General features: G+C 40.5%; 1 protein-coding gene and 1 long non-coding RNA gene across 15 annotated transcripts in view; one reads left to right on the forward strand and one right to left on the reverse strand.

Moving 5' to 3' along the window:
- The window catches only part of TMC5 (transmembrane channel like 5), a 72,401-nt gene that overhangs the window by 16,410 nt on the left and 28,283 nt on the right, over positions 1–27,708 (reverse strand). For 4 of the 14 annotated variants that reach the window (XM_043494046.1, XM_038418024.2, XM_043494047.1 and 1 more), the window contains exons 5-24: positions 27,347–27,463; positions 26,556–26,585; positions 26,096–26,195; positions 24,877–24,967; positions 24,255–24,503; positions 22,462–22,613; positions 21,686–21,830; positions 19,154–19,309; positions 18,039–18,202; positions 17,365–17,443; positions 16,697–16,794; positions 16,216–16,311; positions 15,378–15,453; positions 13,553–13,686; positions 11,786–11,959; positions 9,907–9,985; positions 8,265–8,351; positions 3,678–3,779; positions 3,293–3,335; positions 1,916–2,576 (exon numbers count right to left, since the gene is read on the reverse strand). In XM_043494046.1, coding sequence (XP_043349981.1) covers positions 2,461–2,576; positions 3,293–3,335; positions 3,678–3,779; positions 8,265–8,351; positions 9,907–9,985; positions 11,786–11,959; positions 13,553–13,686; positions 15,378–15,453; positions 16,216–16,311; positions 16,697–16,794; positions 17,365–17,443; positions 18,039–18,202; positions 19,154–19,309; positions 21,686–21,830; positions 22,462–22,613; positions 24,255–24,503; positions 24,877–24,967; positions 26,096–26,195; positions 26,556–26,585; positions 27,347–27,463 — 2,288 coding nt within the window. In that variant the 3' untranslated portion in view covers positions 1,916–2,460. Of the gene's footprint in view, positions 1–1,915; positions 2,577–3,292; positions 3,336–3,677; positions 3,904–8,264; positions 8,352–9,906; positions 9,986–11,785; positions 11,960–13,552; positions 13,687–15,377; positions 15,454–16,215; positions 16,312–16,696; positions 16,795–17,364; positions 17,444–18,038; positions 18,203–19,153; positions 19,310–21,685; positions 21,831–22,461; positions 22,614–24,254; positions 24,504–24,876; positions 24,968–26,095; positions 26,196–26,555; positions 26,586–27,346; positions 27,464–27,708 lie in introns of those variants that run through there. The other 10 variants (XM_043494052.1, XM_038418029.2, XM_038418028.2 and 7 more) reach the window with 5 other exon arrangements.
- Positions 6,513–19,440, forward strand: LOC122456142. The gene is made up of 3 exons (XR_006274829.1): positions 6,513–10,101; positions 11,715–12,175; positions 19,427–19,440. It is a non-coding gene; the product is annotated as an uncharacterized LOC122456142 (long non-coding RNA).

Consider the following 27,708-nt stretch of genomic DNA (forward strand, 5'->3'; position numbering starts at 1 on the left):
TTAGGAGTCTGATTGTGTTGTGTACAAATTTCACCTCACTTAAAAGCTACTTGCTTACAAAATCAGACAAAAATACAAGTGTCACAGCATACTTTTACTGACAAATTGCTTGCTTTCTCATTTTTACTATATAATTATAAAATAAAATCAACGGTTATAAATCTTGTACTTGCATTTTAGTGTATAGTATATAGAGCAGTAGAAGCAAGTCACTGTATGAAATTTAAGTTTGTACTGACCTTACTAGTGCTTTTTACGTAGCCTGTTGTAAAACTAGGCGTGTGTGTGTATATTATATATCTACATCTCTCTCTCTCTTTTATTTATATATAAAAAAAGGTGTACCTCCAGGAGTACACACATCCCTGGTTGAGCACCACTGCCCTAGACGACATCCAAGTTTTTGCAGTAGTAGTAATTATAAGATTTTTCCACCATAGTTACAATTTGCTATTTACCTACCTCGGCAGCTCATTGATGTACACCTTCTAGTACCAGTTCTGCCCCTTGGATCTGAGCCATGGTATTCCATCTGCTGAAAACCATTTTCTTTTGCTTAAACTCTGAGCACTGGGTACGGAGGAAAAAAATATACAGTTGGAATAAAACATAAAAATAAAATAAATCAGTTGGAAAACTAGAGGGCAAAGGTAGACATTTTAAAATATACAATGCTGGGCTAACTGAACTGACTTTGTGCTACAGCTTTGGTACTCTTCCCACCTGGACTTTTGCAGCCTCTTTCTCTCTGGCTAATTTTATCTTCCTTGAACCATATGGCATCTGCCTGGCCTTTCAAACCTGCAGCCTTTACTATCTCACACTGAAGCAGCTGCCCACTACCCCTTTGTACCTTCTGACAAAGCTCTACCCCTACTTTTCATCTCCAGCCATCTCCTATGTCCTATCCTTACCCCTAGCCTTAATGGTGTGACCTTCCATAACTACTCTAGCACCCCCTAGATCAGCAATGACTTTTGCTAGCCCATGTGGGCCATGCAGCCCGTACTTCCCATCCCTCCTCAAAAGCCCCATTCTTTTGAATAGCCTTCAAGTGCCGACCCTACTCCTGAGTTACCTTCCTCCACTGCAAAACTTTGCCACTGCAAAATAAAGCCTAGACTTAAATATGTATGCATCAGGCCCCAGCACTAGCGACACAATACTTCAGTTTTCCATTGTGTAAAGCCTGTCCTCTTCCTACACCTTCAGCTGTTGCATCTCTCCAGCGCTAGCTTAGATTGTAAGCTCCTTGAGGCAAGTCTGGATTTTTTCCTGAAGCCTCAAGCACACTCGTGCTACTGTATTAGGTAGGAAACAAATATAAAGAAAAAGCAAAAAACGTAACCCAGGGAAATGAGATCGGCAGGGCAGGAGATGTGAGATGACAGTGACGACAACAGAAGAAATAAATCAATTCCCAGAGAAACAGTTACAACAGTAACCCCACTGAAGGTTAATTCTTAAATTAGGAAAGCAGCTGGAAAAACTAGAGGACAAAGGTAGACATTTAGAAGTATCTAAGATATGAGAACCAAATTAAGATGGACAGCATAGCCAGGCTCTGACTCTGCAGGTGGCACAGACTGCTGCAACATGCAGCCCAAAATCACCTGGATAAAATCCCCAACAAATATTTCCAATGCATGCTGGAGTAGCTAGGTGCTATTGACTCTTTGTTTACAATTTGTGCTTGTAGCTTACCATGTACCAGGTGGCAGCTGGAATTGTCACAAATATGAAGAAAAAGGATTTCTGGGGCAGCTGGTGTAAGTGGTAAAATCTGCAGCTGTGAAGTTATAACACACAAAAACCCACAACTCAGATAAGATTAGAGTTTATCGCATTATAGCCATTACAACGTGACACTTTAACCTCTGTCAAAAAAGGTTCAAAAGATGAGTAATCTGAGCAATAGGGTTCACACAAACAGTTTTATATTCACCAATCTGGGTCACAATTTACTGTAACAAATAGTTTTAAATAGGTTACAATCCTTTTTATTTTATCAATACTTCATTTCTGTTTTTGAAAAATACAGCTAAGAACAGCCACATCAAAGCAAGTCAGGTATAAGAATACCATCAAGGGTTGCAGAATTGTAATTTACATTTGTCATTAGGCACACATTACATTGATACAATAAAAAATTCCTCCCTAACCTGATGAATGGTGGTCATTTGCTATATTTCAGCAAAAGATAAGCTAAAGAGGTCTGCTATCATAAAGATTTCATTTTTTAAAAACAAATGAGTACAGTGCATTTACTATTAAATTATAAAATTTAAACTGCACTCGACAAAGTGCATTTTCTGATGTGTTTTTGCTTTAATTTTTTCCCTTAGCATCTTATTTGAAAAAGTCAGTCATTTCCAATGGGTTTCCAGCCATTAGTGCAAAACAGTAAGGTTCTAATAGAAGTACTTCTAGCGATTCGTATGCATAATTGCTTCATACAGTTCATGGTCTAAAGTCCTCGTCATCATCGTCCTGCATTTCCCATTCAGCCTGTTGTCTGGCTCTCAGAGCCAGTGCAAGGGTCTCAGAAATCGCTGGTCGGTGTCGCTCTGAGTCTGCTTTTAGCAAAGAAAGTAAGATTGATTTGGTGAGTCCACATATAACAATATTAGCCCTCCATTTGTCAGAAAGTGCCTATGCTATTAAATTAAACCATCTCTCAAGTACAAGGAAGATGCATGTGAATGCAAGCCAGATCAAGCTCATGTGTGAGATTCCATGCCTGTCTTGCTTCTGGCAGTGTGAAGTTTTCTAGGCCACCATACACACTTAATAATCCTCTTTGAAACAAATGCAAAGTGAAGTACATCCCTTACTGTGATACAGTATTCCCTCCAGACCTACTCCCCTAAGAGGACATGGAGTTTCATTTGTTTCAAGGAATTCACTTTTCAGGTACACATAAGTCTGCTGCCACATTTCAAAAATAGCCACTGATTTTGGATGCCCCGTCATATTCTGTACCACAACTTGGGCCTGATTTTCAGAGGCGCTAAGCTCACACAGCTCCCATTGACATTAAGTAGAGCTAAGAGTGTATCCAAATGGAGCCCAAGACATAGAGTTGAGCACTCAAAAACTGAGACATGAAAACCCAATGACCACTTCTGAAGATGTTGGCTTTAATGGTTTAATCTGATTATTTGTTCCTGCCCTTCATCGGAGAAAGACAGAATTCTGCAGCCATTTTGGGACTTTAACCTACTGCATTTCAAAATCTTACTGAGCTGAACTTCTGCGAGTTGTTTTCTCTGTGTTGAAAGTTATTACTTACCAGGAGAAAGGCCAATCTTTTCTGGTATCCCAGCAGAGAAGGACTGAAAACAAAATTCGCAGTAAATCAGAATATTTACTTCCATGTTTTCCCACCAATATGCCTGTTACCTTTATGTTTAAAAGCAAACTTTGATCCTTAAACAAACATATCCTTTGCTTCTGCCAACCTTATGTGGCTTTGTGAAGAACTAGTTGGGTTTTGTTCTGAAAGCTTTTCTTGGTACATTTTTATATTAAAAACAGTTTTTGAGGTGGGTGGATAGTGGTGTCTTCAAACTGCAGAGGTCCTATTATCATCACAACATCCAAATGAAAACTACTATCTTCCATACATGTACCCTATAGAATGTAAGTGGACCCTCTTCTTGGCTGGCTTATCATACCTCAGCATAGAAGTCTCTTCCATTTCTCTCAAATGGCCTTTCGAGGGAGGCTGTCATTTGCAGAGCAGCTTGTCTAGATGGCTGGTACGAAGATGAACTCCTCTGGAAGAGAGCATGTGAGATTATTAGCAGAAGCTCGTTCACCAGCACATCTACTAATGTGATATATGCCATCATGTGCCAGCAATGCCCCTCTGCCATGTACATTGGTCAAACTGCACAATCTCTACCTAAAAGAATAAATGGACACAAATCAAACGTCAAGAATTAAAACATTCGAAAACCAGTCAGAGAACACTTCAATCTCCCTGATCACTCAATTACAGACCTAAAAGTTGCAATTCTTCACAAAAAAACTTCAAAAACAGATTCCAACAAGAGACCGCTGAATTGGAATTAATTTGCAAACTGGATACAATTCACTTAGGCTTGAATAAAGACTGGGAGTGGATGGGTCATTACACAAAGTAAAAGTATTTCCCCATGTTTCAGAGTAGCAGCCGTGTTAGTCTGTATTCGCCAAAAGAAAAGGAGTACTTGTGGCACCTTAGCGACTAACAAATTTATTTGAGCATAAGCTTTCGTGAGCTACAGCTCACTTCATCGGATGCATTAGTGGAAACACCCATTGTTTCATGTTCTCTATGTATATAAATCTCCCCACAGTATTTTCCACTGAATGCATCCGATGAAGTGAGCTGTAGCTCACAAAAGCTTATGCTCAAATAAATTTGTTAGTCTCTAAGATGCCACAAGTACTCCTTTTCTATTTCTCCATGTTTATTCCCTCCCCACTCCCCTCCCCTCCCCCCCCCACTGTTCCTCAGATGTTCTTGTCAACTGCTGGAAATGGCCCACCTTGATTATCACCACAAAAGGTCCCCGTCCCCCCAGCTGGTAATAGCTCACCTTAAGTGATCACTTTCGTTACAGTGTGTATGGTAACACCCATTGTTGCATGTTGTCTGTGTATATAAATCTCCCCACTGTATTTTCCACTGAATGCATCCGATGAAGTGAGCTGTAGCTCATGAAAGCTTATGCTCAAATAAATTTGTTAGTCTCTAAGGTGCCACAAGTCCTCCTTTTCTTTTTGTGAATACAGACTAACACAGCTGTTACTCTGATACCTACGACTGTAACTGTTCTGTGGATACTGTTCCTCCCAAGCCCCAGGTAGATAAAATGTGTCTATTTCTCACCACTCTGTTCCCCCCAGCTCCACCTGCGGTGTGTTTTGGCATCTACATTTGAAAGTGGATTAGCTAGGTCACAAACAAATGCATATTTTGGAAGCTATTAAAATTTTCCTCGGTGTTAGGGAGGGCTATTCGCTCACATCCTCACTCCAGGACTGCTCATGTTGGCAGATGCCCTGTCACCAGGCAGTGCTTGTTCACTGTGATTGCTCACTTAACTCTAAAGTGCACACATTTCTCTCAGAGCATTAACTCACAGCCAGTCATCATAAGATGATGAACCTTGCTAGATTTCTACATGTCCTGGGTTCAGCTTGGCTGGAAATACTAGGAGAACTAGCATCAGAGATGTGATTTTTTTTTTTAAAAAAAACATCATCTTCCAAGTCTCCAAAAAGGTTCAATTTGACTTTGGTGTCTTGTTTTCATCCAAAGAGGTTCATCCAACTCCTGGGTTGCCCTATGCATCCCTCATGGCAGAGAACAGGTCACATAAGAGTGTTTTTATGTTATTGCCCTCAAAGCTGATCAATTCTAGATGCCTTTAAAAAAACAAAATAAAAAAAACAGCAGGAAGAGCATGATATAGCCTACAAGAGAAAAGTAGCTCTGGGGGAGTAGAAGGGTGGGGTGCCCTGTCTGTATAATATATGAATAATAAAAAACGCACGCATAAATCTATCAGGGACAGGATTGTCCAGCTCAGGCAGAGGTACATGTTTTTAGAAGGACTAAAAAAAAACCAAAAAATCTTGGTGGATTCAATCCCTGATTAGCCCTAATCTACCCATGAAGTAAGATGCTGAAAGCAGAGGGAAGCCCCAACACAGAGTTCAATCCTACCCCAAAGTAATCAGTAGAATTTTCACTATTAAACTTTAATGGAAACAAGGAGCGCAGTGCACTGGGGAGAGAAAAGAAAAATAAACAAACAATCTCCTTCTGTGAAGCACTGAGCGAGGCTATTCCTGCTATCACAAGTTAGAGAACAGCCCTGAAAACATTTTATAGAATCAGAAATCACAGGGCTGAAAGGGACCTCGAGAGGTCATCTAATCCAGCCCCCTGCGCTAAACCAGGACCAAGTAAACTTAGACCACCCCAACAGGTGTTTGTCTAACCTGCTCTAAAAAATCCTCCAGTGGCAGGGATTCCACAACCTCCCTTAATATCCTTTTTCGGTATTAAGCAATCCTTATAGTTTGTCTCACCACAATCTCCCTTGGTGCAGATTAAGGCCATTACTTTTTTTCCTCTCTTCAGTGGACATGGAGAACAAATCAGTCACCATCCTCTTTATAACAGCCCTTAACATATTTGAAGACTTATTAGGTCCTCCCCACTTGGCTTTCTTTTCTCAGTAATAAACGTACCCAGTTTTTTTAAACCTTTCCTTGTAGGTCAGGTTTTCTAAACCCTTTCTCATTTTTGTTGCTTTCCTCTGGACTCTCTCCAATTTGTTCACATCTTTCTTAAAGTGTGGTGACAAAAACTGGACACAATACTCCAGCTAAGGCCACACCGGTGCCACATAGAGCAGAGCAATTACCTCTCATGTCTTACATATGATATTCCCGTTAATATACCCAAGAATTATATTAGCCTTTTCTGCAGCTGTATCACATTGTTGGCTCATATTCAGGTTGTGATCCACTACAACCCCCAGATCCTTTTCAGCAGTACTGCTTCCCCATTTTGTACTTGGGCAAATTGATTTTTTTCTTCCTAGGTGTAATACTTTGCACTTGTCTTCACTGAATTTAATCTGTTGACTTGAAACCCATTGTGCAATTTATTAAGATCATTTTGAACTTTAATCCTGTCCTCCAAAGGGCTTTGCATTCATTAGCTCAGGGACAGGCATCTCCAGCTGGCTTGGAGATAACGCGAACAGGCCTGCTTAGGCAGGTCAGTATCTTTTATTCAAGAATTGGTGCTACAAAGTTTTATTTGGCTTCTGTCTCCAACTCATGGAGATATTGTGAAATAACAATAGTGCTTTTGGCATGCACTGTACAGAACCTTTTGTTAAATAATCTCAACAGGTGAATCTCATAACCCCCAATTTACAGATTGGGAAACTGAGGCACGGATGTAAATTACTTGCCCAAAGCCACCCAGCAAGTCAGGAATAGAATTCAGATCTCAGTTCCCAGTTCCTTGCTCTTACCACTATGCTATGCTGGTGGTCTGTCTCCTGTTTTCTGGACTAGCATATTTGGCCCTCTAGAGTTACACTGACAATTCAGAGGTTACCACAAGAATCTTTCATTGCTTTTGATACAAATAAGGTGGAATAGAAGAGAATTGTGCATTGCAAAGGAAAGACATCAGAGCTTGGGCAGCTGCACTAGAAGCTGTAGCAAGTGGCCTGCTCTGTCTATGCTGCTTGAGAATTTGGATGCACTGAGCTTCCTGAGATAAAAAGAGTTTATTTTCTTCTTTGTGTCTTTGGTCTCTTTTCCTTTGTTTCCCCTTTTACTATTTTTTTAGCTTGCTTCCCTGTCTTTCTGGTGGCTTTGTGGGGGGTGACATAGGAAGAGAGGGGAATCTGTAAAGAAAAGCAGAATGGCTGTTTCTGAGAAACAAGTGGTCTTAGCATTAAAGAGCCCAGAAGAGAGTTTTGAAGATACAGCATGTGATTGACCAGCACAATGGTAAAAGGAAATTAGACAGGAATATTCCTGTCTTATTTCAGAGCTCCATCCATCTATCCCAGCAGGATACTGAGTGACAATATAGAACCAGTGGAACACAGGATAGCATATCAACATCAGAACAACTCTCCCAGGCCGAATTTGCTCCAGGGATGGACTCTTACCTTGGCCTTGTCTAGGCTAGGAAAAAAGGGTCCCTTTTTCAAGTCAAATTAACTCTGTTGAGCTCATTTAAAGATTGAAAACCCCAGTTCAGGCTAACCATGACCTATTAAATTCAAGCCAAAGGGTATTAAAAAAAACTGTCCACATTCATGTTGAATGGGGTTTTCTGTGGAGTAATAAGCTCCTGTGACCTAGCTCAGTTGAGGGTGATGGGGAAAGCACCTTTTCCCCTAATCTATAGGAGGCCTGAGAATGGATGAGCCCTTTTGTGGCTGTGACACCACATCTAGGTTAGGCAGGTTTTACCTATGGCTTTGTAAACACCAACAGGGAGATTATCTTTACTTGAGATTTTTAGCTTAAACTGATCCCCTGGGTAAGTTACAAGTGCATTGGCATTGTCCAGACTAACCTTTGCAAAGGTGTTAACAACTAGAGTGGATGTACCCCAAAATGGTGATTGATTTATAAAATCAGCAGTTCATAGATAGGGTTCCCTTCTGGCCTTGTGATTATTTATCTAAAGAATGTGAACAACATGGAAACACCCATGCCTTTGAACTGACCTCTTGTTGTTCTCCTTTTGGTGGGCCTAGTTTTGATGTCTGCAGTGCACGTAGTTTATTAAGCAAAAACACTTTATCCTTTCCTTCCTACAATAAAGAAAAAAATGAATGTTATTAACTTGAGTGTGCATATTATTCCTAATGCAATCGCAGGGCTTGTCTACACAGGGAAATTGACCAGGATAGCAATTACAATCGAAGTGGAATAATTGTGGAATAAAATCACATTTATTCCAGAATATCATGTCCACACAAGAGTTATACTGGCACAGCTATAATAGAAAATGACTGGCATATGTATAGCAGAATAATTTCCCAGGGTAGATCAGACCCAAGTTATTCTAACTCGGTTAGTCAAAGTTGTTATCCCTAGGTGGGCTGTATCCCCAAAGATTTACTGAGGAGGCAGGGAGAGAAGCAGCCTGAAACACTAGCTTTCCCAAAGCCAGCTGAGAGAATGCAGAAGAGGGAGTTGTTATGCATTTAGTTACTGTCTCAAATCCTGCAGGAATCTGATTAAACAGATTATGTATCTACCCTGCAGGGGAGGGGGGGGGAAGGAGAGATGAAATCATCTCCTCCAGCTGCAGGCAGACAGACAGGAAGCCTGCAGTACAGCCCCTCTGCAGTCACTACTCTAGCCAACAGGCTGTATCTTTCTGCCTCCATTGGGGTGGTCTGGGCCACTAGAACAGATCCAGTGGTGCCCACATATCAGTGCATTCGGAGCCAGCATGGAGCCCCCTCCCTGGCATATGATAATTCTTATTCTCGCGCCCAAGGAGCATACACAGGACCTTCGCCAACTGCTGAATTTCACCCAAGATCACTTCTACACAGACTTTACATGCAGAAAATAGGCCCCACATCCCAGCTTCAGAAAGTGAGTCAGCTCTGGCAGCTTCTGTCCTCTCCCTAGCAAGCCAGCCAGCTCTCCAGACTAACCAAATCCTGCTTAGCCCAAAGTCTCAGGGATGGGGGCGCATGACCCAAAACTTTCACACAACTCAAGGTGCTACTCTAAGTCTGTCTTTATTGTCACAAAAGCCTTTGGGATGATGAACTTCAGACCCCTCCTCACACATACCAAGCAAAAAGCATAAAAATAATATTTACGAAAGTAAAACTAATTGTACTTTTATTTTCACAAAGAAAATAAAGCAACTGCTCTGTGATGTTTTTTTACAACACCCAGGCTTTACTGTCCTATTAGGCGTTAGCATTAATGGGAATGGCATTTGCACTGAGAAGACTATACCCACCAATGCAATTTCTGTCTATTTAGAAACCAAATCTAACAAAGACACAGTTTGCAGAGCTGAATCAGACTACTAGTTCCTAAAAGTACCATAGCCTGACACCTAGCCATCTGACACCACACCTCTGCGGAAAGCAAACCATCTCCTTGCTTTAAGTAACGCCTCTGACAAATTATGTAATGCCCTGCATAACCTTAAAATAAACTGCATACAGAGTTGATTAGTCAAGTGTGTGTAGGGGGATTTTTTCCTCTTCACATTTGTGCTAAAACAGAAACCTATCTGCATGCACGTGTCGTATGCAACAGACATGAGGAAACCAGCTAACATGTTTGTTGCCTGTTTTTTTATTTAAATAATAGAAACCTGAAAAACAAACTTACGTTAATAATTTGCTCGTGCAGGAGTCTGACCATTATCTTTCTTCCTTCTATGATTTGCCAGTAAAGATATGTGATCATTCTGAAAAGAAAAGAAAAGAAAGTTCAACACGTAAGTATTTATATTTGGGTGATGCTTCTCTTCCAAATAACTGCCATATAAGAAGAGCTCTTGTTCATTTTACACAGTGATTATTTGTAAGTAATATGCAGTATTATAAAAGATATTACCTCATCCACCTTGTCCCACTTATGAGTAATGGCAGACAAATACTAAATGGGTCAGAAGTTCTATTGGGAAAGACCCAAAGCTCTATTGGCTCTTACACAAATACAAGGCAGGCAGGTCAACACCACAAGGTACATTTTAGTTCTAGACAGGAATCCATTGTTTTCAACCAACCTTGTACCAGTTCTTGGTACTGTCGCTCTCCTTCCCCTGCCAATTCATGAACCTTAGTAACTATCACATAGAGGCAAATCCTGGTTCCACTGGAATGTCTTGGAGTTTTGTTATTGATTTTTTATGGGATCAGGATTTGACTCTTAGAAGGGAATGTGATTGGACTATAAGACTGGGAGCAATGACTCCCATCTACTATTCCCAATTTTCCTGCTGACTTATGGAGTCTTGGGCAAAACCCATAACTGCTTTGGGAGAGCTTTTCAAAGGCACAAATGGCAGTTAGGTGCCAATGGGAATTACATGCCAAAGCCAGGTCTCTACTAGGGCCACGTCTACACTAGAAGTGCTTTGCTGATATATGGGAATGCCAGTATAAAACAGCAAAGGGCTCCTAGTGCAGATGCAGCTATACCAGCCTACCCGTGCTTTGTTCTGGTACAGCAGTTAACCAAGCTTGTCAGGTAAAAAGCACAGTGTTACTGGTAAAACTGCACCTACAATAATAGGGGCTTTTTCTGGCATAGGCTATGCTAGTCACAAATCACACCCATGACTGACATAGCAATGCCAGCAGAAGTCTGTAGCGTAGACAGAGGCCAGGTCTACACTACAAAGTTTTGCTGGCGTAGCTACTTTGGTTGGAAGCGTGTGGAGGTGGTGGAATGGGGGGGGGGGAGGAAATCACACCCCTCACTGACAAAGCTCTGCCAGCAAAACCCAGTGAAGATGCAGCTTATATCAGCAAATTAACTCCTTTTGTTAATATAAGCTGCATCTTTGGCACTAAAGGGCTTTGCAGTGTTGGCCCACAGCCTAGAAAAAGTTTACCAGTGCCAGCAACCCAAACAAACCCTCTATACTGGCATAACTTATACTAGTTCCTCTAAATAAAAGAAGCTATGCTAGCAAAAGGACCCCCTTCCCCTGCCACCCATAATTGCATCTACACTAGGGCTTTCGCTGGTATAAAAATGTCACCAAAAATAAATCACCCTCTAATCAACGTTACTATACTGGCAAAAGTTCCTAGTGTAGACCCGGCCTGTCATTTGGGCCTTTGTAAAAATCTGCCCCCTTTACTTATCGATTTGCTTACCTTTCAAACAGGAAGAACAAACCATTCTATCAGTTGTACCCAAGATGATTTGCTTATTTTGTAAGTTTAAGTGCACTAGTGGGAAGAGGCCTTGTAAATCTGGATACCAATAAAGTGGGTGTACTTGAAGAATGGTCTCTCATAAGGCTAGCATGAGGCTGCTTTGTAAAGAGCTCTGAGCACCTCATATAAAAAGGAAGAAATTGTCTTTGCTTCTCTATTCACATACCACAAATTCTCACTAAATTCCAATAGATTTATTGTTTCCACCAATGAAGCTTTAAAATTTCCTTTGCATTTTCATCACAGAAAATGATCACCTCATGAAGAAGTTTCCCTCACTTTCTCCACACCACCTAGTTTCATTTATGAACACTTACAGGACGATGACGGTGAGGATAAAGAAGAAATGCACACTTCCAATTAAGTTATGATAAATCCACACCACCCATTTCGAGCCGGAATAGCTGTCCAATATATGTATCCACCCAGAAACAGCATCAATTATGGAGGTCAAGCCTTGGAACGGACCACACTGTTTTGAAGGCGTCCGCCTGGAAAAACAAGACAAAGTATATTTTTTAAAAAGTGCTAGTTCATTTCCATTGGGCCTCTGTACCCTCACCCTTGGATTAGTTACACCCATTGCCACTGAGTACTAGGTCTTCTTGGGAGACTGCATCCCGTTCAACTCACTAAAGTGTAAATGCCTGAGCAAATCTTAACTGATAGAGGGCTTGCTGCATGTCTGTGTTTGAGTTTTTACACTGGTGACTCCCTGGCCGATAGCATGGGCCCAGTTGACTATCTGAGCAGAGACACAAGACCCGCTCACAGTAGATCAGTGGGCAGCACTGCCTTTCAGGTGCAAATCTTTAGCTAGTTATAACAAGTTAATTGCCATAGTAGAGGCTCCATAGATTTTGCAATAAACTTATGAATGTAAGAAACCATTGCTTTTATAGATGCATCATGCAATCTTAATAAAAACCACACCACTACCTTGTTTTTCCGCCCCATTTTTGTAGAAGAATATTCAGATAAGATTTTTGGTAAAAACAGGATGTGACTCAGCCCCTAGCAAAAGCAATAATTTTCAGACTAAAAATAAAAAGGTCTTAGCATTCATGAGGTAGGTTAATAAAGGTTTCTATTTGTGATAAGGTGGATGGTTTGGTTTGCAGAGATCGGAATGGAGCCAAGCCATGCAAGTCTGAATTCAGTGAAACCTCCCAGTGTTTATGAAGATCTACTAGGAAACATCCCACTTGAACCCTGATTTCTGGGCCTGCCCTTGATCTTAAGCCACTTTTTGGTAGCTAGCAAGCAAGGCTGCTATATTGGGGTGAGAACTGCAAGAGAGAAGAGGAAATGGGTTCGTCAAAGAAACTTCTGAGAAAGAGAGGAGGGAGAGCCAGACTGTCACAGCAAATGCTTCATGTAGTAACCAAACCAAACTCAAGCCGCCAAACAGTGGTTTGCAGCTCATCTGATTTTTCTTATAAGAGTTTTCTGCCTCCATACATCTTGCATTGTTTCTTGGGCCTCCTTTTGTTCCTCCAGGTGGGAGAGCAGAAGTGAATGTAGGGAAAATACACAAACAGGAATAGCAGCTTCTATCTATCATACCTACATGGCTCCCATTACCATCGTATCAGAGTGCCTCACACAGTCTATAGTGCATTTATCCTCACACTACCCTGTGAAGTAGGGAAATTCCACTCTCTCTCATCTTACAGATGGGGACCTGAGGCAAAGGGACACTATGTGACTTGCCTGAAATCACACAGGACTTCTGTGGCAGAGGAAAGAAATGAACCTGGGTTACTCACATCACAGGCCAGTACCAGCCTTCCTCTGCTTCCTTCTTATCCCTCAGACCTTTGGGGGAAGCCGCAAGGCCTCAATTCCACTCTCTTTCAAAAGCTGAGCACAGCTTTCAAGAGATTAACTTAAATTCTGTGAGTTTGCAAGAGTGTTCTTCAGAGTCCTAAACAGTTTATGAGCAACACTCGAAAGCTTTCAGTGGAAGACAATGCAGATTTTTCTTTACTCTATATTAAAATATCTCTACCCTGTTTGGTTTCTGATTAAGGTGTAATTCAGTTTAGAGATAGTGAAGACTGAATGATGATGCGCTTTCCTACCTCCAGATAGTGACCGCCATTACAACCAGGACTCCAGAAAAGGAAGGGAAAAACAGCAGAAAAATGAAGAGCGTTGTCATCTGAGAAGCTCTCCAGACTTTGCGAGGTGGTTGACAATTCCTCATTAGACTGACCTTTAAAAAAAAAATGCACACACACAGATGGAGTTGTGTTACATGCCACTTAAATAACTGTGTTTCAGTCAATCCAATTGAAATTGCTAGCAAATTCATAGGAATAGCATTCACCAACAGTTTCCAAACAGCACTTCCAGCAATAAACATACTACATCGTTATAAAGTACAGCTTTTCAAATAGTGAGAGGCAAAACTGGTTTCTGTTGGTCAGGATTTTGAAAACCAGCCTAAGGGGCATTTCACCTGAACCCCAAAGATCAAGGGAGTTTTGATCAATGGTACAATTCTACTTTCAAGACCCAAAACATTTAATATTTGTTGAGTTTGAGAAGGACTCAGCAGAAGTCAACTTCTTCTATATGCTATGGCAGTAAACTCAGGCGGTCTATACTGTAAGCTCTGTCCTTGCCCCCGTGGGTCCCATGTTTCCTGGCAGATTTTGCTAGTTGCAGAGGCTCACTGTGATCCTCCGTGTAACCCTTCTTTCTCTATGGACAAGGGTCATAGTCTACTGACCCATTTTCATCATAAGCCAGCGAGGGAGGTGAGGAGAAGTTATCCTTCCTTGCAAAGTCTCTTGTCTCCCAGTCTCAGTGATTAATTAGGGGACAAAGGTGGGGGGCAGGGAGCCCGGGCCCACCCTCTACTCCAGGCTCCAGCCCAGGGACCCTAATAGTATCAGCTATGGTTGCTGACCTTTTAGAAACATGACGTGTACAATTCCCTGGGCTATTTCCCCCACAGCAGCCCTCAATTCCTCAACCTCCACTTCACCCTTACTTCAGGGCCTCCTTCCTTGTGCCTGATATGGTGTGTACTACTCAGCCTCTCCAACAGCGCAACTTCCTCCCACAGCTCCTGACATGCACACCCATCTGACTAACTGAGAGGCTTTTAACTAGTTTCAGCCAGCCCCTGATTGGCTTCAGGTGTCCCAATCAACCTAGCCTTCTCCCTGTCTTCTGGAAAGTTCTTAATTGGCCCCAGGTGTCTTAATTGACCTGGAGCAGCTGCCATTTCACTTATCCTGATACCAGGGATTTGTTTAGCCTGGAGCTAATATATCTATCTTCCACTACTTTTCTATAGCCATCAATTTAGCTACATTGCTCAAGGGTGTGAAAAAATTCACACCCCTGAGCGCTGTAGTTAAGCCAACCTCGCCCACTGGTATAGATGTGGCTAGGTCGATGGAACAGTTCTTCCACTGATCTTGCTACTACCGCTTGGGGAGGTGGTGGATTGCCTACAAATCAACAGAAAACCCGCTTTTCTCCATGTAGAATACATTACAGCATCACAGCTGCAGCGGTAGCATTCATAGTGTAGACACAGTCTAAGTGTTCAATTATTGAAAATAGTATGGTCATGCATACAACAATGGGGGGGCTTCTGGTTTTGGCTGGTGTGTGTCACACCCACCCACCCAAGCTTTCATTTCACTACTTCATTCTCTCCACCTGACAAATTTTGCCTTTAACCTCTCTTTTAGCCCTCCACAGAACCTTTTCTGCAGAGGCAATACATAGATACAGTATCATTCAAGGCTCCTGACAGTAACAATCCATGTTTCGAGAATCGGAAGCTTCCACCTTGCTCCTGAAAATTCAGGTAAGAATCTGCTCTTGCTGAGATGTTGGACTAGTTAGGGTTCATGGTTGTTGAAGAGAAAATATAAAGCTCCTTACCTTTTTTACATAAAATATTATAAAAAATGATATAATCTGCATGGCTGGCATTAAAGGTGCGAAGAAGATACCAATCCTACAAGAAAAAAAAAACGTAGGGGAGAAAGAGTCCAAAAATGTATGAGAACTCAGTCTTTGGTTTTTACTGCATGGTATGAAAGTAGAATATATCAGACTATATTTGGATAAAGTTATTCTAATATTAATATTGTTAAATGTAACAATAAGCAAAATTTGCTACTAGATAAATTAACCTTTTAAAAAATTATAGATTACAGATTACCACACAGATAACCACACAGCTCTTTATAAGCAAAACATACTTCTTTTTAAGGTGAAAGCATTACAGAGAAAACATATTAAAAACAATAAAGGAGTCTACACATCTGCTAATAAGCTTTAATCACCCCCCTCCCCAGAGATCATTTCCAACTCCAACAATGGCTCTGGTAAGAGTCAGTCCTTCAAACCACACAGAGGGTTTTCCTGCGGTTACAAGTTCATAGAAGCCTTAGCTCAGAACTAGCCGACCTAGGAATAGATCAGTCCTTCCTTTATACAGCTTGGGCTTTGATCATGAGAAGAATAATCAGGAAAAAGGGTGTAGCTTCAAAAGACCAGGTTACATACAATCCTGGCCCACAATAATAGATCAATCATTCATTTAATACAATGCACCCTAAGCTACTTAAACTTAATTCAATGAGATCTCCCAGGGCAATTTCCTGCCATATCCTTATCCATCGCAAACATCATCATCAGGCTGTTTTTCATAGTGCCTCTCTAGGAATAAATACTAATATCTTACAACAAGTATGAATGAAAACTCATCACTTACCAGGCCAAAGTCTGTGTGTAGATCAAGTCTAAAACATTTCGTGCAATATCAAATTCTGGCACTCCAAGTTTTTTGCAACATTTAGTTCCAATGATTCTGAAAATGACACAAAATCATTAACTATAGAACTGCAACAATCTTTAAAGGAAATTCCTGCATATAAGTAACGATCACTAACTATATGTGGATCTATATTAATGGTGTATTATGCAAAAGTGTGCACTGTTTATCAGTTAGGCAGCAAATGGAAGAATAAGCACATATCTGTGTTTGGCAAAATACTGATGTTCATGAATATGCTGCATGGATGACAGAAGCCAAAGAACATTTTTCATTTGAGCCAAGAGTTATGCTATATAGGATGAAGCAGCTAAAATGTAAATGTAAAAACACTTCTCTTTCAGATAATGGGTACAAATTGAGCATTAATTTAAATGTTGACATCAAATCAGTAAGGATGTAATCTAGAAATTGCACTCACCTTCGTACAAATTCTCCAAAGAAAGAGCCAAACAAGCAAAATATGAAGTCAATCACAATGAGACGGTAGATATCTTGGCCAACTAGGCTTTCCCAGCACTTTAAGAGAGAAAAATAAAGGGTGTATTTTATTCAAATCTTTCTGTCTAGTGTATGAACTTCCAGATCCTGATCCAAAGCTCATTGAAAGACAAACGGAAAAACTTCAGGAGGCTCTGGCTCAGACCCTTGTTCACTCTAGTTTCCCTCCCCCTCAGACAGCCTCCCAAAACAACCACAGTGAGGATATAGCTCAAAAATGTGCTCAGATCTGGTACAACATTGTCTCTGTCTATAGAGTGAGCTACAGCTAGTTCTGACCTATGCTGGATGAATAATGTCATTCTATGACTTTTTTCCCCACAACAATTGTTTCTCCAAAGATTCCTGGATCCAACTGAAGAATGTCAAGGCCACAATTCCTTCCTTTTCTTAAGAGACCACATATAGCCCTCTGCACCTGTGCTATAAATTTCATCCCAACAGTCTGTCACCTTTCCCATACCTTTTCCTCCATTGATCACATATTTCCTGATGTTTAAATAAAATATTTTGAAAGTGTTTTAAGGCTAATTCCTGATCACGTGTTTTATGGCAAAATTTTGTACACACGAGGGATTAAAACTTTACCTCTTTCTCTGATGTAGCCACGTCGCTAAGCCAGTAGTAGCAGAGGATTCCAATTATTGATATTTTCAGAAAAATATTTCTACAAAGAAGAAGTAACTATATTGTTTCCTGTTAAACAAACATGGAGGGATGTGACCTCAGTTGCACATCATTCCTTTCTAATGCATTTGATTCTGTGAAACATGTTGCAAGTGAGATGTGTGACATTTCATGTGGGAGAAAGGCAGCAGTATTTGCACACTGTCCTACACTAGGGATGTCAGCTTTGAAGTATGGTGCAGCTCCACTTGGCCAGCTTTAGAAGACACTCTCAGTGGAGCAGGGATGTTGGTACCTTGTATTGCTGTAACCAACCCTCCTTCCATTTTCCATCTTTCCTGCACTGGGGTCTGCACCACAGGATGAACAAAGCCCAGTGTATCAAGATATGCCTTGAAGAGAGGAAAACAATACATTTGCCTCCACTGAGGCTGTGGCACTGTAGCGAGCGCCAAGTACATAACAGGCAGCATTAGAGGTGGAGTCACAAGTCCTTTGACTGAAGTGACTGCCCTGATGCATAGCAGGCTGCTGCTTTCAGTACTCTTTTGTCATGGGCCTTACCGTTGACAGAAAAAGTGCAGCCAGCTTCAGGCAGCTCGTGCGGCTAACTAGGAGAGGATGGCACTGGATACCTGATAACAGTGGCGTAAAGCTGATGTCTGGGATACTGGAATTTCTCTAGGAGTCCAAACAAGGCGAAGCAGAAGGGGATGAGGAGGTTGACGAGAGACACAACAATGGGCAGTGCTAGCATGGCAGCCTCGTTTTCCAGCTCACTTTTGTTACCTTCCAGGAACTTAAAGGGAAAGAAAAATAAAGTGCAAGAGAGACTCCTCTCAGCGTGGTCTTTGTGGAAGAGTTTTCACGCAGCGCTGCCTGCATTCTCTTGGACAGTCACGGCTCTGCATTTAACCTATGCGGTCAGGCTTTCATATGCCCCAACCTGCTAGGATGGACCTCTGAACCCAAACCGGCTAGGGGATGGCACTCGCAGATCCGAGTGCAGTATTGGGGCCTTAGAGTGCACCAGAGATAGGTCAGGAGATCGCATGATCCGTCTTTTCATTGTTTTTATTTGTAGTACCTAGCAGAATAAGGCTACTGGAATCCAAACTAAGCAATTCTTCCTTCTGCCTTCTAGGCCTTGATTGTTTAAACAATTATTAAGTTATTGAAGGTTATATGAGAGTATTGGCAGAAGCAACACCTACGCTGCCTTATTTGATCTTTAAATATTCAGGATAAATAGGACTAAACCCCTGAGATGGGATATTAGATGGATGGGATCTGAGTTACCCAGGAAAGAATTTTCTGTAGTATCTGGCTGGTGAATCTTACCCATATGCTCAGGGTTTAGCTGATTGCCATATTTGGGGTCGGGAAGGAATTTTCCTCCAGGGCAGATTGGAGAGGCCCTGGAGGTTTTTCACCTTCCTCTGTAGCCTGGGGCATGGTTGACTTGAGGGAGGCTTCTCTGCTCCTTGAAGTCTTTAAACCATGATTTAAGGACTTCAATAGCTCAGACATGGGTGAGGTTTTTCATAGGAGTGGGTGGGTGAGATTCTGTGGCCTGCGCTGTGCAGGAGGTCAGACTAGATGATCAGAATGGTCCCTTCTGACCTTAGTATCTATGAATCTATTGTCTTTCAAGCCTTAATCATGAACAGTCATTGGCACTTAAGAGGCCAGCATACTAATGCTGAAGCCTGTGTTTCTACGATAGCAGTTTACCAAACCTGGTCCTTACCTGTAGATTATTTCTTGAGAGGAAGTAAACACCAGCACAACAAGCAGCTGCTATTCCCAAGGAAGCCACCCAAACCACCAGATGAACAGCGATACGAGCAATTCTCTGCTTTAGAGAAAGGTTCAGTACCTCATGGGTCACTTCAGACAGGGATTCCTGCAATCAAACACTTGCTAATTAGGCATAGGCCTCAGTCAATAGTATAACAACAACAATAAGATCTAGCTCTTACCTAGTGCTATTGAGCAACAGATCTCAAAGTGATTTACAAAGGTTGTTGGTATCATTACCCCATTTTACAGATGGGGAAACTGAGGCATAGAGAGGGGCAGTGACTTGTCCAACATCTCCCAGCAGACTAGTGGCCAAACCAGGAATAGAACCCAGGTGTGACACATGGCCAGAAAGGGTTAAGCAGCTTGCAGGCTAATTGATGCAGATTCAACCTTTAGAGACATGTTAGAAAAGTATGTAAATGGTAATTAGGGCCAATCCATGTTAGATAGGCTAGAACTTTGAAATGCAAACCTGTATTGTTAGAGAATTAGAGGTGATACTAATTGTATGTGTTTACTTATATCTTCTGAGATGTTAGCCATGTAAACAGACATTTCCTGTCTATTACTATAGCTATTGATTCAGAGATCAAAAGGAAATATTAATGTTTAGATGAATCTTGGGTGAAATAATGTCATTGTCTATATGTCTCTTTAAAGTTTGTGATAAACTGCTTAATGGATAAATTATCTTATGTTAATCCATGTAGTTAATTACCCATGATGTTTGGGAAGCAGAAGGTTACATCAAAAGCCTATTGCTCACCCAGGAGTGTATGGTCAAGAGGCTGCTAGAAAACTGTATATAAAAGACTCTTGGGACCTGCTCCTTTCATTTCAGATCTGCTTGATGCTTCATGCAGGGGAAGCTTAAGTCATAAAACTGAGATCTTCAGTCCCACCTGGATCACCCTGAATATGAACATTGGACTATAACCTACGGACTAAGTCTGAAAGAACTCTTTGCAACTACAAAGCTCACCATCTCTAAGATAAAACTGAACTTAGAATTGTACTTATGTCTGTATGTATACTGATCTTTTAACCAATACTTTCTCTCTTTTCTATTTTTTAATAAATTTCAGTTTAGTTAATAAGAATAGGCTGTCAGTGTGTATTTGGGTAAAATCTGAAATAGTCATTAACTTGAGAGGTAATGTGTCCAATCCTTTAGGATTGGTAGAACTTTCTTATATGATGAATAAGATTTTCAGTAATCTTCATAACTGACTTGAGTGTCTGGGTGGAAGCCCAAGGCTGGGTTGCTATAAGAAGAGAACTGTGTTTTGGCTTCTGTGCAACCAGTAAGGTGTTGTGGAAGCTGTTTTGTGTTGGCTTGGTGAATCTAAGCATTGGGATATCCACCAGCTTTGAGGATTGTCTGCCACATTCTTTGCAGTTTCCCTAATTGAGTAACATCAGGGTGGCCCCCGGTACCTTGGTCACACCAGGTCTCCTAAATTCCAGGCCAGTGCTCTCTCCACACCTGTCCTAAGTGACCACTCAAGGGATAGAATAGAAGCGATCTCTTAGGGCTGGTCTCCACTATGGGAAGATAGATACTGCTGCAATCGATACAGCAGGGATCGATTTAGTGGGTCGAGTGAAGACCCGCTTAATCCACAGCAGAGTGCTCTGCAGTTGACCCTGGTACTCCAGTTCTCCGAGAAGAGTAAGGAAAGTTGACTGGAGAGCGTCTCCCATTGATGCAGCGCAGTGAAGGCACTGGGGTAAATCGACCTAAGCTACATCGAATCCAGCTACATTATTCACATAGCTGGAGTAGCGTAACCTATGTCGACTTACCCCAGTATTGAAGACAAGCCCTTGGTGCAGGCAGCACAATTGTACTCACTATGTTTGGGGCAGTCTCTTGTACAAGTTTCACCATACTTCATAGTTAGGGCTACAGCTCCCAACAGTGCCTTTCTGCATAAGTGATCCAATACCAAGAAAACCAAACCCACAATGATAAAAAAGGCCAAAAATAAAGGAAAAAACATGAGCTAGGGGCAAAGCACTGTTTGTTCATGGGCACAGCTATGTAGGATATGCCACAATAAGGGACAGAAGCATGTTATATGGAAACAATCTCAGTTAAATCAGCAGTACACTAAATAATGCCAGGCAAAGAGCAGTGTGCTCCCGCTACCTTCTAGGCCACCATTTGGCTGCAGGTCTGGGGGGAAAAAAATAGAGCTGGGAAAATATTCATGCCACTTGTAGAGATTCAATTGCCAGGACAAAAAAGATGTAGTTAGAAAAAAATTCCTTTAGAAATATGTTGCTAAGCCAATGGCAGGTAAGTAAATGGCTCATAACAGAAAAGCTTCACATAGTCAACTAGTGGGGCAGGAAGAAGTCGGATCTCTGAAGTATCAGATGGCACTTTCTTGAGCAAGTCATACATTCAAACCGAGAGTTAGATCTGCTCACACGGGGAGAGGATTTCTTTCCAACCCATTTCATTCTGTACCTTTATTTGCGTACTGAGATTGCTTTGCTTCAGTTTCACAGCTTTCTCATTGGTTATATTGAAGTCCCAGATGCAGAGAAGCTTGGCAGCACTTCCAGAGTACGTCTGAGGATTGATGAAGTTTTTACGGAAGGACTTTGCCATGCTGCAGTAGAAGTTACATACAGGAGATCAGTATTAGGGAAATGCAGGGAGTCTTTGAGAGGAAAGAACCAAAAAGGGTGGGGGGAAAAAAATCAGTCTTGCAAACTACAGAAATCTACCTTCCTTGATTAGTGAATGTAGAGTTCAGTTACAGTCACTCCCCTTTCCCTTTCTGGTCAGGTCTCCTTACATACCCTGCTACTTCCTGCCTTCTATTCCCCTATTCTATGTCAGCCATGGCTGCGTCTGAAGGGCCATTTAAATGCTGCAAATCACTCGTGGAAGTTATGGACAGCAGCATTCATAACAGGGGATTACACTCAACTGACTGAGCCAGAATTCTTCTGGGGGTCATTGGTGGCTCTGCAGTGATTCTGGTGGGTCTGGCAGCACTTTGGACACTACGTAGCCCTAAACTGGGGAAATTTGATGACAGCGTATTTAATTTCACCAGATTCTTTTATTACCATCAGGAACTAGAAACAGGAATTTGTCAACAGCAGCACGTCCAAACTAGTGGCCCAGGATATTATTACTGCTACTAGTAGACTCTCTTAAAATGTTAATAGCTTTTTTGTCTTCATACAAATATATCCATTTTAAAGTGCAGGAGAAATATATAGTTATTGTACCTGTATACCAAGCTAAAGAAGCAGATGATGAAATAAATCCCAATAGTGAAAATATAGGCCAGCTGCATGTTATAGGAAGAGTTGTTCTCAGTTTTCATGATTGTAGAGTTGGTGTAAAAACCGTAGTAGAGCACTGTTTTTTTAAAATAACCCTAAAATGATGAGGAAATTGGGTTAGCACTCAAAAGACATGCTGTTGATTGAATATAGTGGAGTATTCAAGGGTCTTATCCTGCAAAACTTGATTGACAGGAACAGATCCATTCACCCCAATGAGATCACTCTAGTAAGGTTTTTGCAGGATTAGGGCCTTCCTTCCCCCCCACTACTGATCACAATTTTACAGGTGCCAAGTGCTTCTTTTGGCCAGTGGATCACCCCTCCTTTTCCTAGAAATCATTGTAAGGAGCTGCAGGTGCATAACACCTTGAAGGAGTGGACCTTATTTAAAATTATTGCAACTGGCATTAGATCAAAGCTTATTTGGCCATCTTTCCCAAGAAGCACTCTGCAAATACTGTAATACCTTATCGCTGTACTTTTACTTTGCATCCAGAAACTTAGGAGCACAACAGTTTTACACTTGAAGACTGAGAACCGTTAACTGAAATGCACAAATGCAACATTACAAGAGAATTCCAGCAGGAATGTTCATATTTACCCTTCTTAAAAAACCCAACATGGCTTCCTCATATTGAGAAGGTCTTAGCTACCAGTCTGGGTTACTATTTCACTAGATAGACCCTCCCACCCCACCCCAGGTGTAGATAGACACCCTCCCAGGTGTACAATGGAAATGATGCAACTTTCTTGAAAAGGTCATGTGTGGAAAAAACTAATCTCCCCAAAAATGGAACAGCTCCTCCTCTCTGACCAAATAAACAAACCAAACAGGAGCAGAGTGTCAGTAAAATTAGCACAGTTTGGGATACTGGGGTGTTTAACTTTAGGTTTTTCTTCCCCCAAAAAATATTTAGGTATTTAGGCCCTCTGGTGCAGAGATCTCAGCACAGATCTAAAGGTCCACTCAAGTAAAGTCCCTCTGACTTCAACAAGTCTCTATGCAAGATTTGCCCAGCTCCTTGCAAAAATCAAGAATTCAGTGCTTATGAAATGTGCCGGGTTCACAGCATTAGAAACTGAAGTCCTTAACATATCTGCAGAGGAAGGATAGCATGAGAAGATTCACTGCTGATAGTCTCTTAGGATAATGCAGAAGGGGTTAAAGGATAATGCAGTCTTCATGCCTATTCAATTGCTTGCTAAGAGGCTGTCAAAAAGGCACCAAGCAGTTTTTGAATAGGACACAAATGCTCTAGGAATTAGATTGAGATCAATTAATATCATACAGGTGACTGTGCAGCTGTTAGTTGGTTATGACTTTTGTTCAATATGAACTGTAAGTCAAACTAAAATTTTTACAGTGACCGGAAGCAAATAAGAGCACTATTAAAACTTTTTCCACTCCACCCAGCTGTTGCTAGAAAATACTTAAAAAAAGGAGTACTTGTGGCACCTTAGAGCCTAACAAATTTATTTGAGCATAAGCTTTCGTGAGCTTCAGCTCACTTCATCGGATGCAGTGAGCTGTAGTCATGAAAGCTTATGCTCAAATAAATTTGTTAGTCTCTAAGGTGCCACAAGTACTCCTTTTCTTTTTGCGAATACAGACTAACACGGCTGCTACTCTGAAACCTAGAAAATACTTGTAGCTGTTTTTTTGCATTAGGATGATTTTATAAAATGTATCTCTTGTATACAGTATTAGTTTGTGCCTGCCTCTACATACTCACAGCCCCGGTGAGAAGCTCCAGACCGTTGAACGAAAGGTTATTTGGTCCTGATACTATAAGCTGTGGGATTGTTATGAAGCTGAAGTTTACAAGGAATGAGAAGATGTTGAAAGTCAGTAACCACTTCAGAAAAACAAAATAGGAAAGTACGCTGGTTCCAAACTTGCCACCGATGACTTTCAGAGTCTTCTGCCATAGTTGCAATAAGTGCAAATATTCCGACAGGCCATTTTTAAATCGCCGATAGGACTAATATTAGAAGGAGACAGAAATATGATCATTAACAGGTAATCTGATACTGCACTCGTTACATAGTATTCAAATTAAAGTCACACAAGACAATCCCACATTTCTCATATTTGTATTTTTAAATTAGGAACATTTTCCCCTCCTTCACTTTCTTCTTATTTGTAGGATGCCTTTCCTTGACTTGAACTCTTAAGTGCTACCATAATCCAACTTAACAAATAACTAAATAAAAATAAAAGTGCACTGGTTCTTTGGCCTATTGGCAAGTAAAGGTAACATAAGGGAATATGCTATGCAATTCTGGAGTTAGCAATGATATCTTAGTTTTAAAAAGTTTAACCCAACTTGTGTGAACAAGGCAGGTTACACTTACCAATGCTGTTTTGTACAGACACTGTGTACAACAGTTACTCTGAGTACTGTAGTTCACTGATTTTTTCGTTTTCTCCATGAGAACTTTATTCCTGTGGAACAGCATGGAGGAGGGTGATTAAACCAATGAGGAACTTCTCATTTAATATACCATATTGTGTTTTACAGACTGCTGCAAACAGAATTGTTATGTACGTGTTTAGGAGCACAGTTGGGCAGCATATGGCCAGTGTATTCTTTTGAAAGTTTGAAAATTTTTACCATCCTAAATCAGGACAAAAGATCAACATCACAAAAAATTTTTGCTAGATGTAAGAGCACCCCCCAAAACAATAAACAAAGAACTTTCAGTTTGGGTCAATCAAAATATTTTATTTCAATTTCAACATTTTTTAAAACAATGCTTTCAGTCTAATCAGTTTCACATTTCAAAACAGAAAGTTGTTTCAAACCAAAGCAAAAATTCAGAATTGTTCATATTAAAATTGTCAAAAAAATTCATTTTGACATTTAAAAAACTTTTAAAAAAAAATTTCCAGTTGGAAAATTCAACTAAAAATCAACCTGGTTTTGAAAGTTTTAGTTTTGACAAATCAGCATTTTTCAGAAAAAAAGATGATAAAATTCCCAGCCAGCTCTACTCAGTAGCAGCCAAAAAATTACTAAAATGTGGACTTTAGGGAGACAGCTTTGCTGTTTGTCTTTCTGTTAACTCACAACCTGCCTCAGGACAGACAAGTCTGGTGCCAGTCTAGCCTCCTTGCATCTAATACCTGCTTATTGTTGGTGATGGGCTTTGGATAGGCTCTACAATGGCACTGTGATAGTGGTAAATCAGTCATTACTTTTAACCTCTTTTGCTCGGCCTCTTCTCCACTCTTATTGCTGAAATCACTTTTGAAACTCTTAAACATCATAATCCATATTTCATATGACATTTCTTATATAAACAGAACAGGATATTTCTGTCAACGAGAGGAAATGTTGCTCCCATCCAACAAAAATGCATATCCTGCCATCCTTACTGAATGCTGATTTGCCTTGTAAGATGCTACTTTAAAACATGTTATTAATAGAAGTTATTTTCCAGTTGTTTTGTTCCATAATTGACTGAGAATCTAGCAAGGAAATACGCAGACACCTGCATTTGTTAAGTAGATGCCAGAAACAGTATGTGTGTTCACATTAGTACTAAGCTTTAATAAACATTCTACATTTACCTGATGTCTCTCTTTTCTTTCATGGTCTTTGGTGTCTTCTGGATTGCTTTAATTCTCTCTCTGCTGGACATGCTTGCAAGATTTTTGATCAATTTTTCTTCTGTCGGTAGGATGTACAAAAAAAAATTATATCCATCCAGAACTTTAGATAACAACATCTTAACTTTCATGCAAAGAATGAGAGGAAGAAGACTGGAAATAAGACATCCAATATGCACTGCTATCAAGACTCAGCTAAACTATATGAAACTGAGAGCTAGTGATAGCTAGCAGTGGTATTGCACTAAATATTCTTAGTTTTCTGGAATGAATGCTTCTGTAATACAGATACATTGGGAGAATACAATTTTTAATGCTTTCAAAAACCATTCATACCCAGTGATGGTTTACTGTTAGTACAATGGGCTGTAATACAAAATAAGCAAAAACATTGACTCAAACTTTCCAAAAAGGTTCTTACCTGCTGTTTTTTCTAGTGGGGTTTTGGTTTCTAAATTTTCATAAAAAACAAACAGTGAACTGAAAATTAATTTTGTTTAAAAAAGATTTTTCGTTAGTAGTAGTGTGTAAATTTTGTGCTAATGGAAACAAATTGTACTTTTGCTGAGAAGCTTTTTATATATGGTGTCTGATTTGTTATTTTGAGGCTTATGAGACATTTTAATAATTGTCCGCTTGAGAGAGTCACTTGAATGTGAATCAAAAAATGTAAAATAGCATCAGCTAGAGGCAAAAAAGCCATGTCTACACTAGGAAAAATGGTGTATTTTAAAAACGTCAGGTAGCATGTTAATTAACACATTAAAATTCTAGTGTAGATTAAACAGTTATCATTTTAACCCATGTTAGCCTGGCACAATAAAACCTTGTGGGGAGCTTAAGGTTTACCGCAACCAGTTAACATGTGTTAGAACTACAACTTGTCTTATCTACATAGGATTTTAGCACAATTAATGAACATGTTAGCTAACATGTCAAATATACATCTTATTTCATAGTGAAGACAAGGCCAAATATTGCAAAACACAACCATGTCAGGCTTTTACACCTAACTCTTGCTAATGTATTTAGCAAGCCCAACCCTCAACACTCCTATTGTTTCACAACTGGGTTTCTCTAGTATAGAGAATGCCATTTGTGGCAAGTTGTTTCAAGTTCTCTTGTTGTTCTATATTGGCTATGAAGGTCCTCCACATTTTTCTGGGATAAGAATATATTTAAATCCCAGCACTACTTCTCTAAGTACCTTACCTTGTTTATGTTTGTCTTCGTTATATGTTTCTGCATTTGTGTCTAGTCTGAGAAGGCTGGAAGGCATCCTGTAGACCAGGTCAGCTTGTCTTCTGTTATATCTCTGACTGAAGCTACCTGAACAAGACATACTTTTTAATGAACTAAGAAATTTAATGCCAAATTAGCTTAGCTAGACCTGTTCATTACGCATTCACTTTCCACATAGTCCAGTTAAGTAAAGAATACCCATCCTCCCACATTTGATGTGTAATTTTTCAAACTTGAAAACTGAACATTAAGGGCCAGATTGGGATACATGCAGGGTAAACTCTACTACACAAGTACTCCCACTGACTTCAGTGAGATTATTGCTGGAATAA

Source organism: Dermochelys coriacea, chromosome 10, assembly GCF_009764565.3.
Source record: "Dermochelys coriacea isolate rDerCor1 chromosome 10, rDerCor1.pri.v4, whole genome shotgun sequence".
Taxonomy (NCBI): domain Eukaryota; kingdom Metazoa; phylum Chordata; order Testudines; family Dermochelyidae; genus Dermochelys; species Dermochelys coriacea.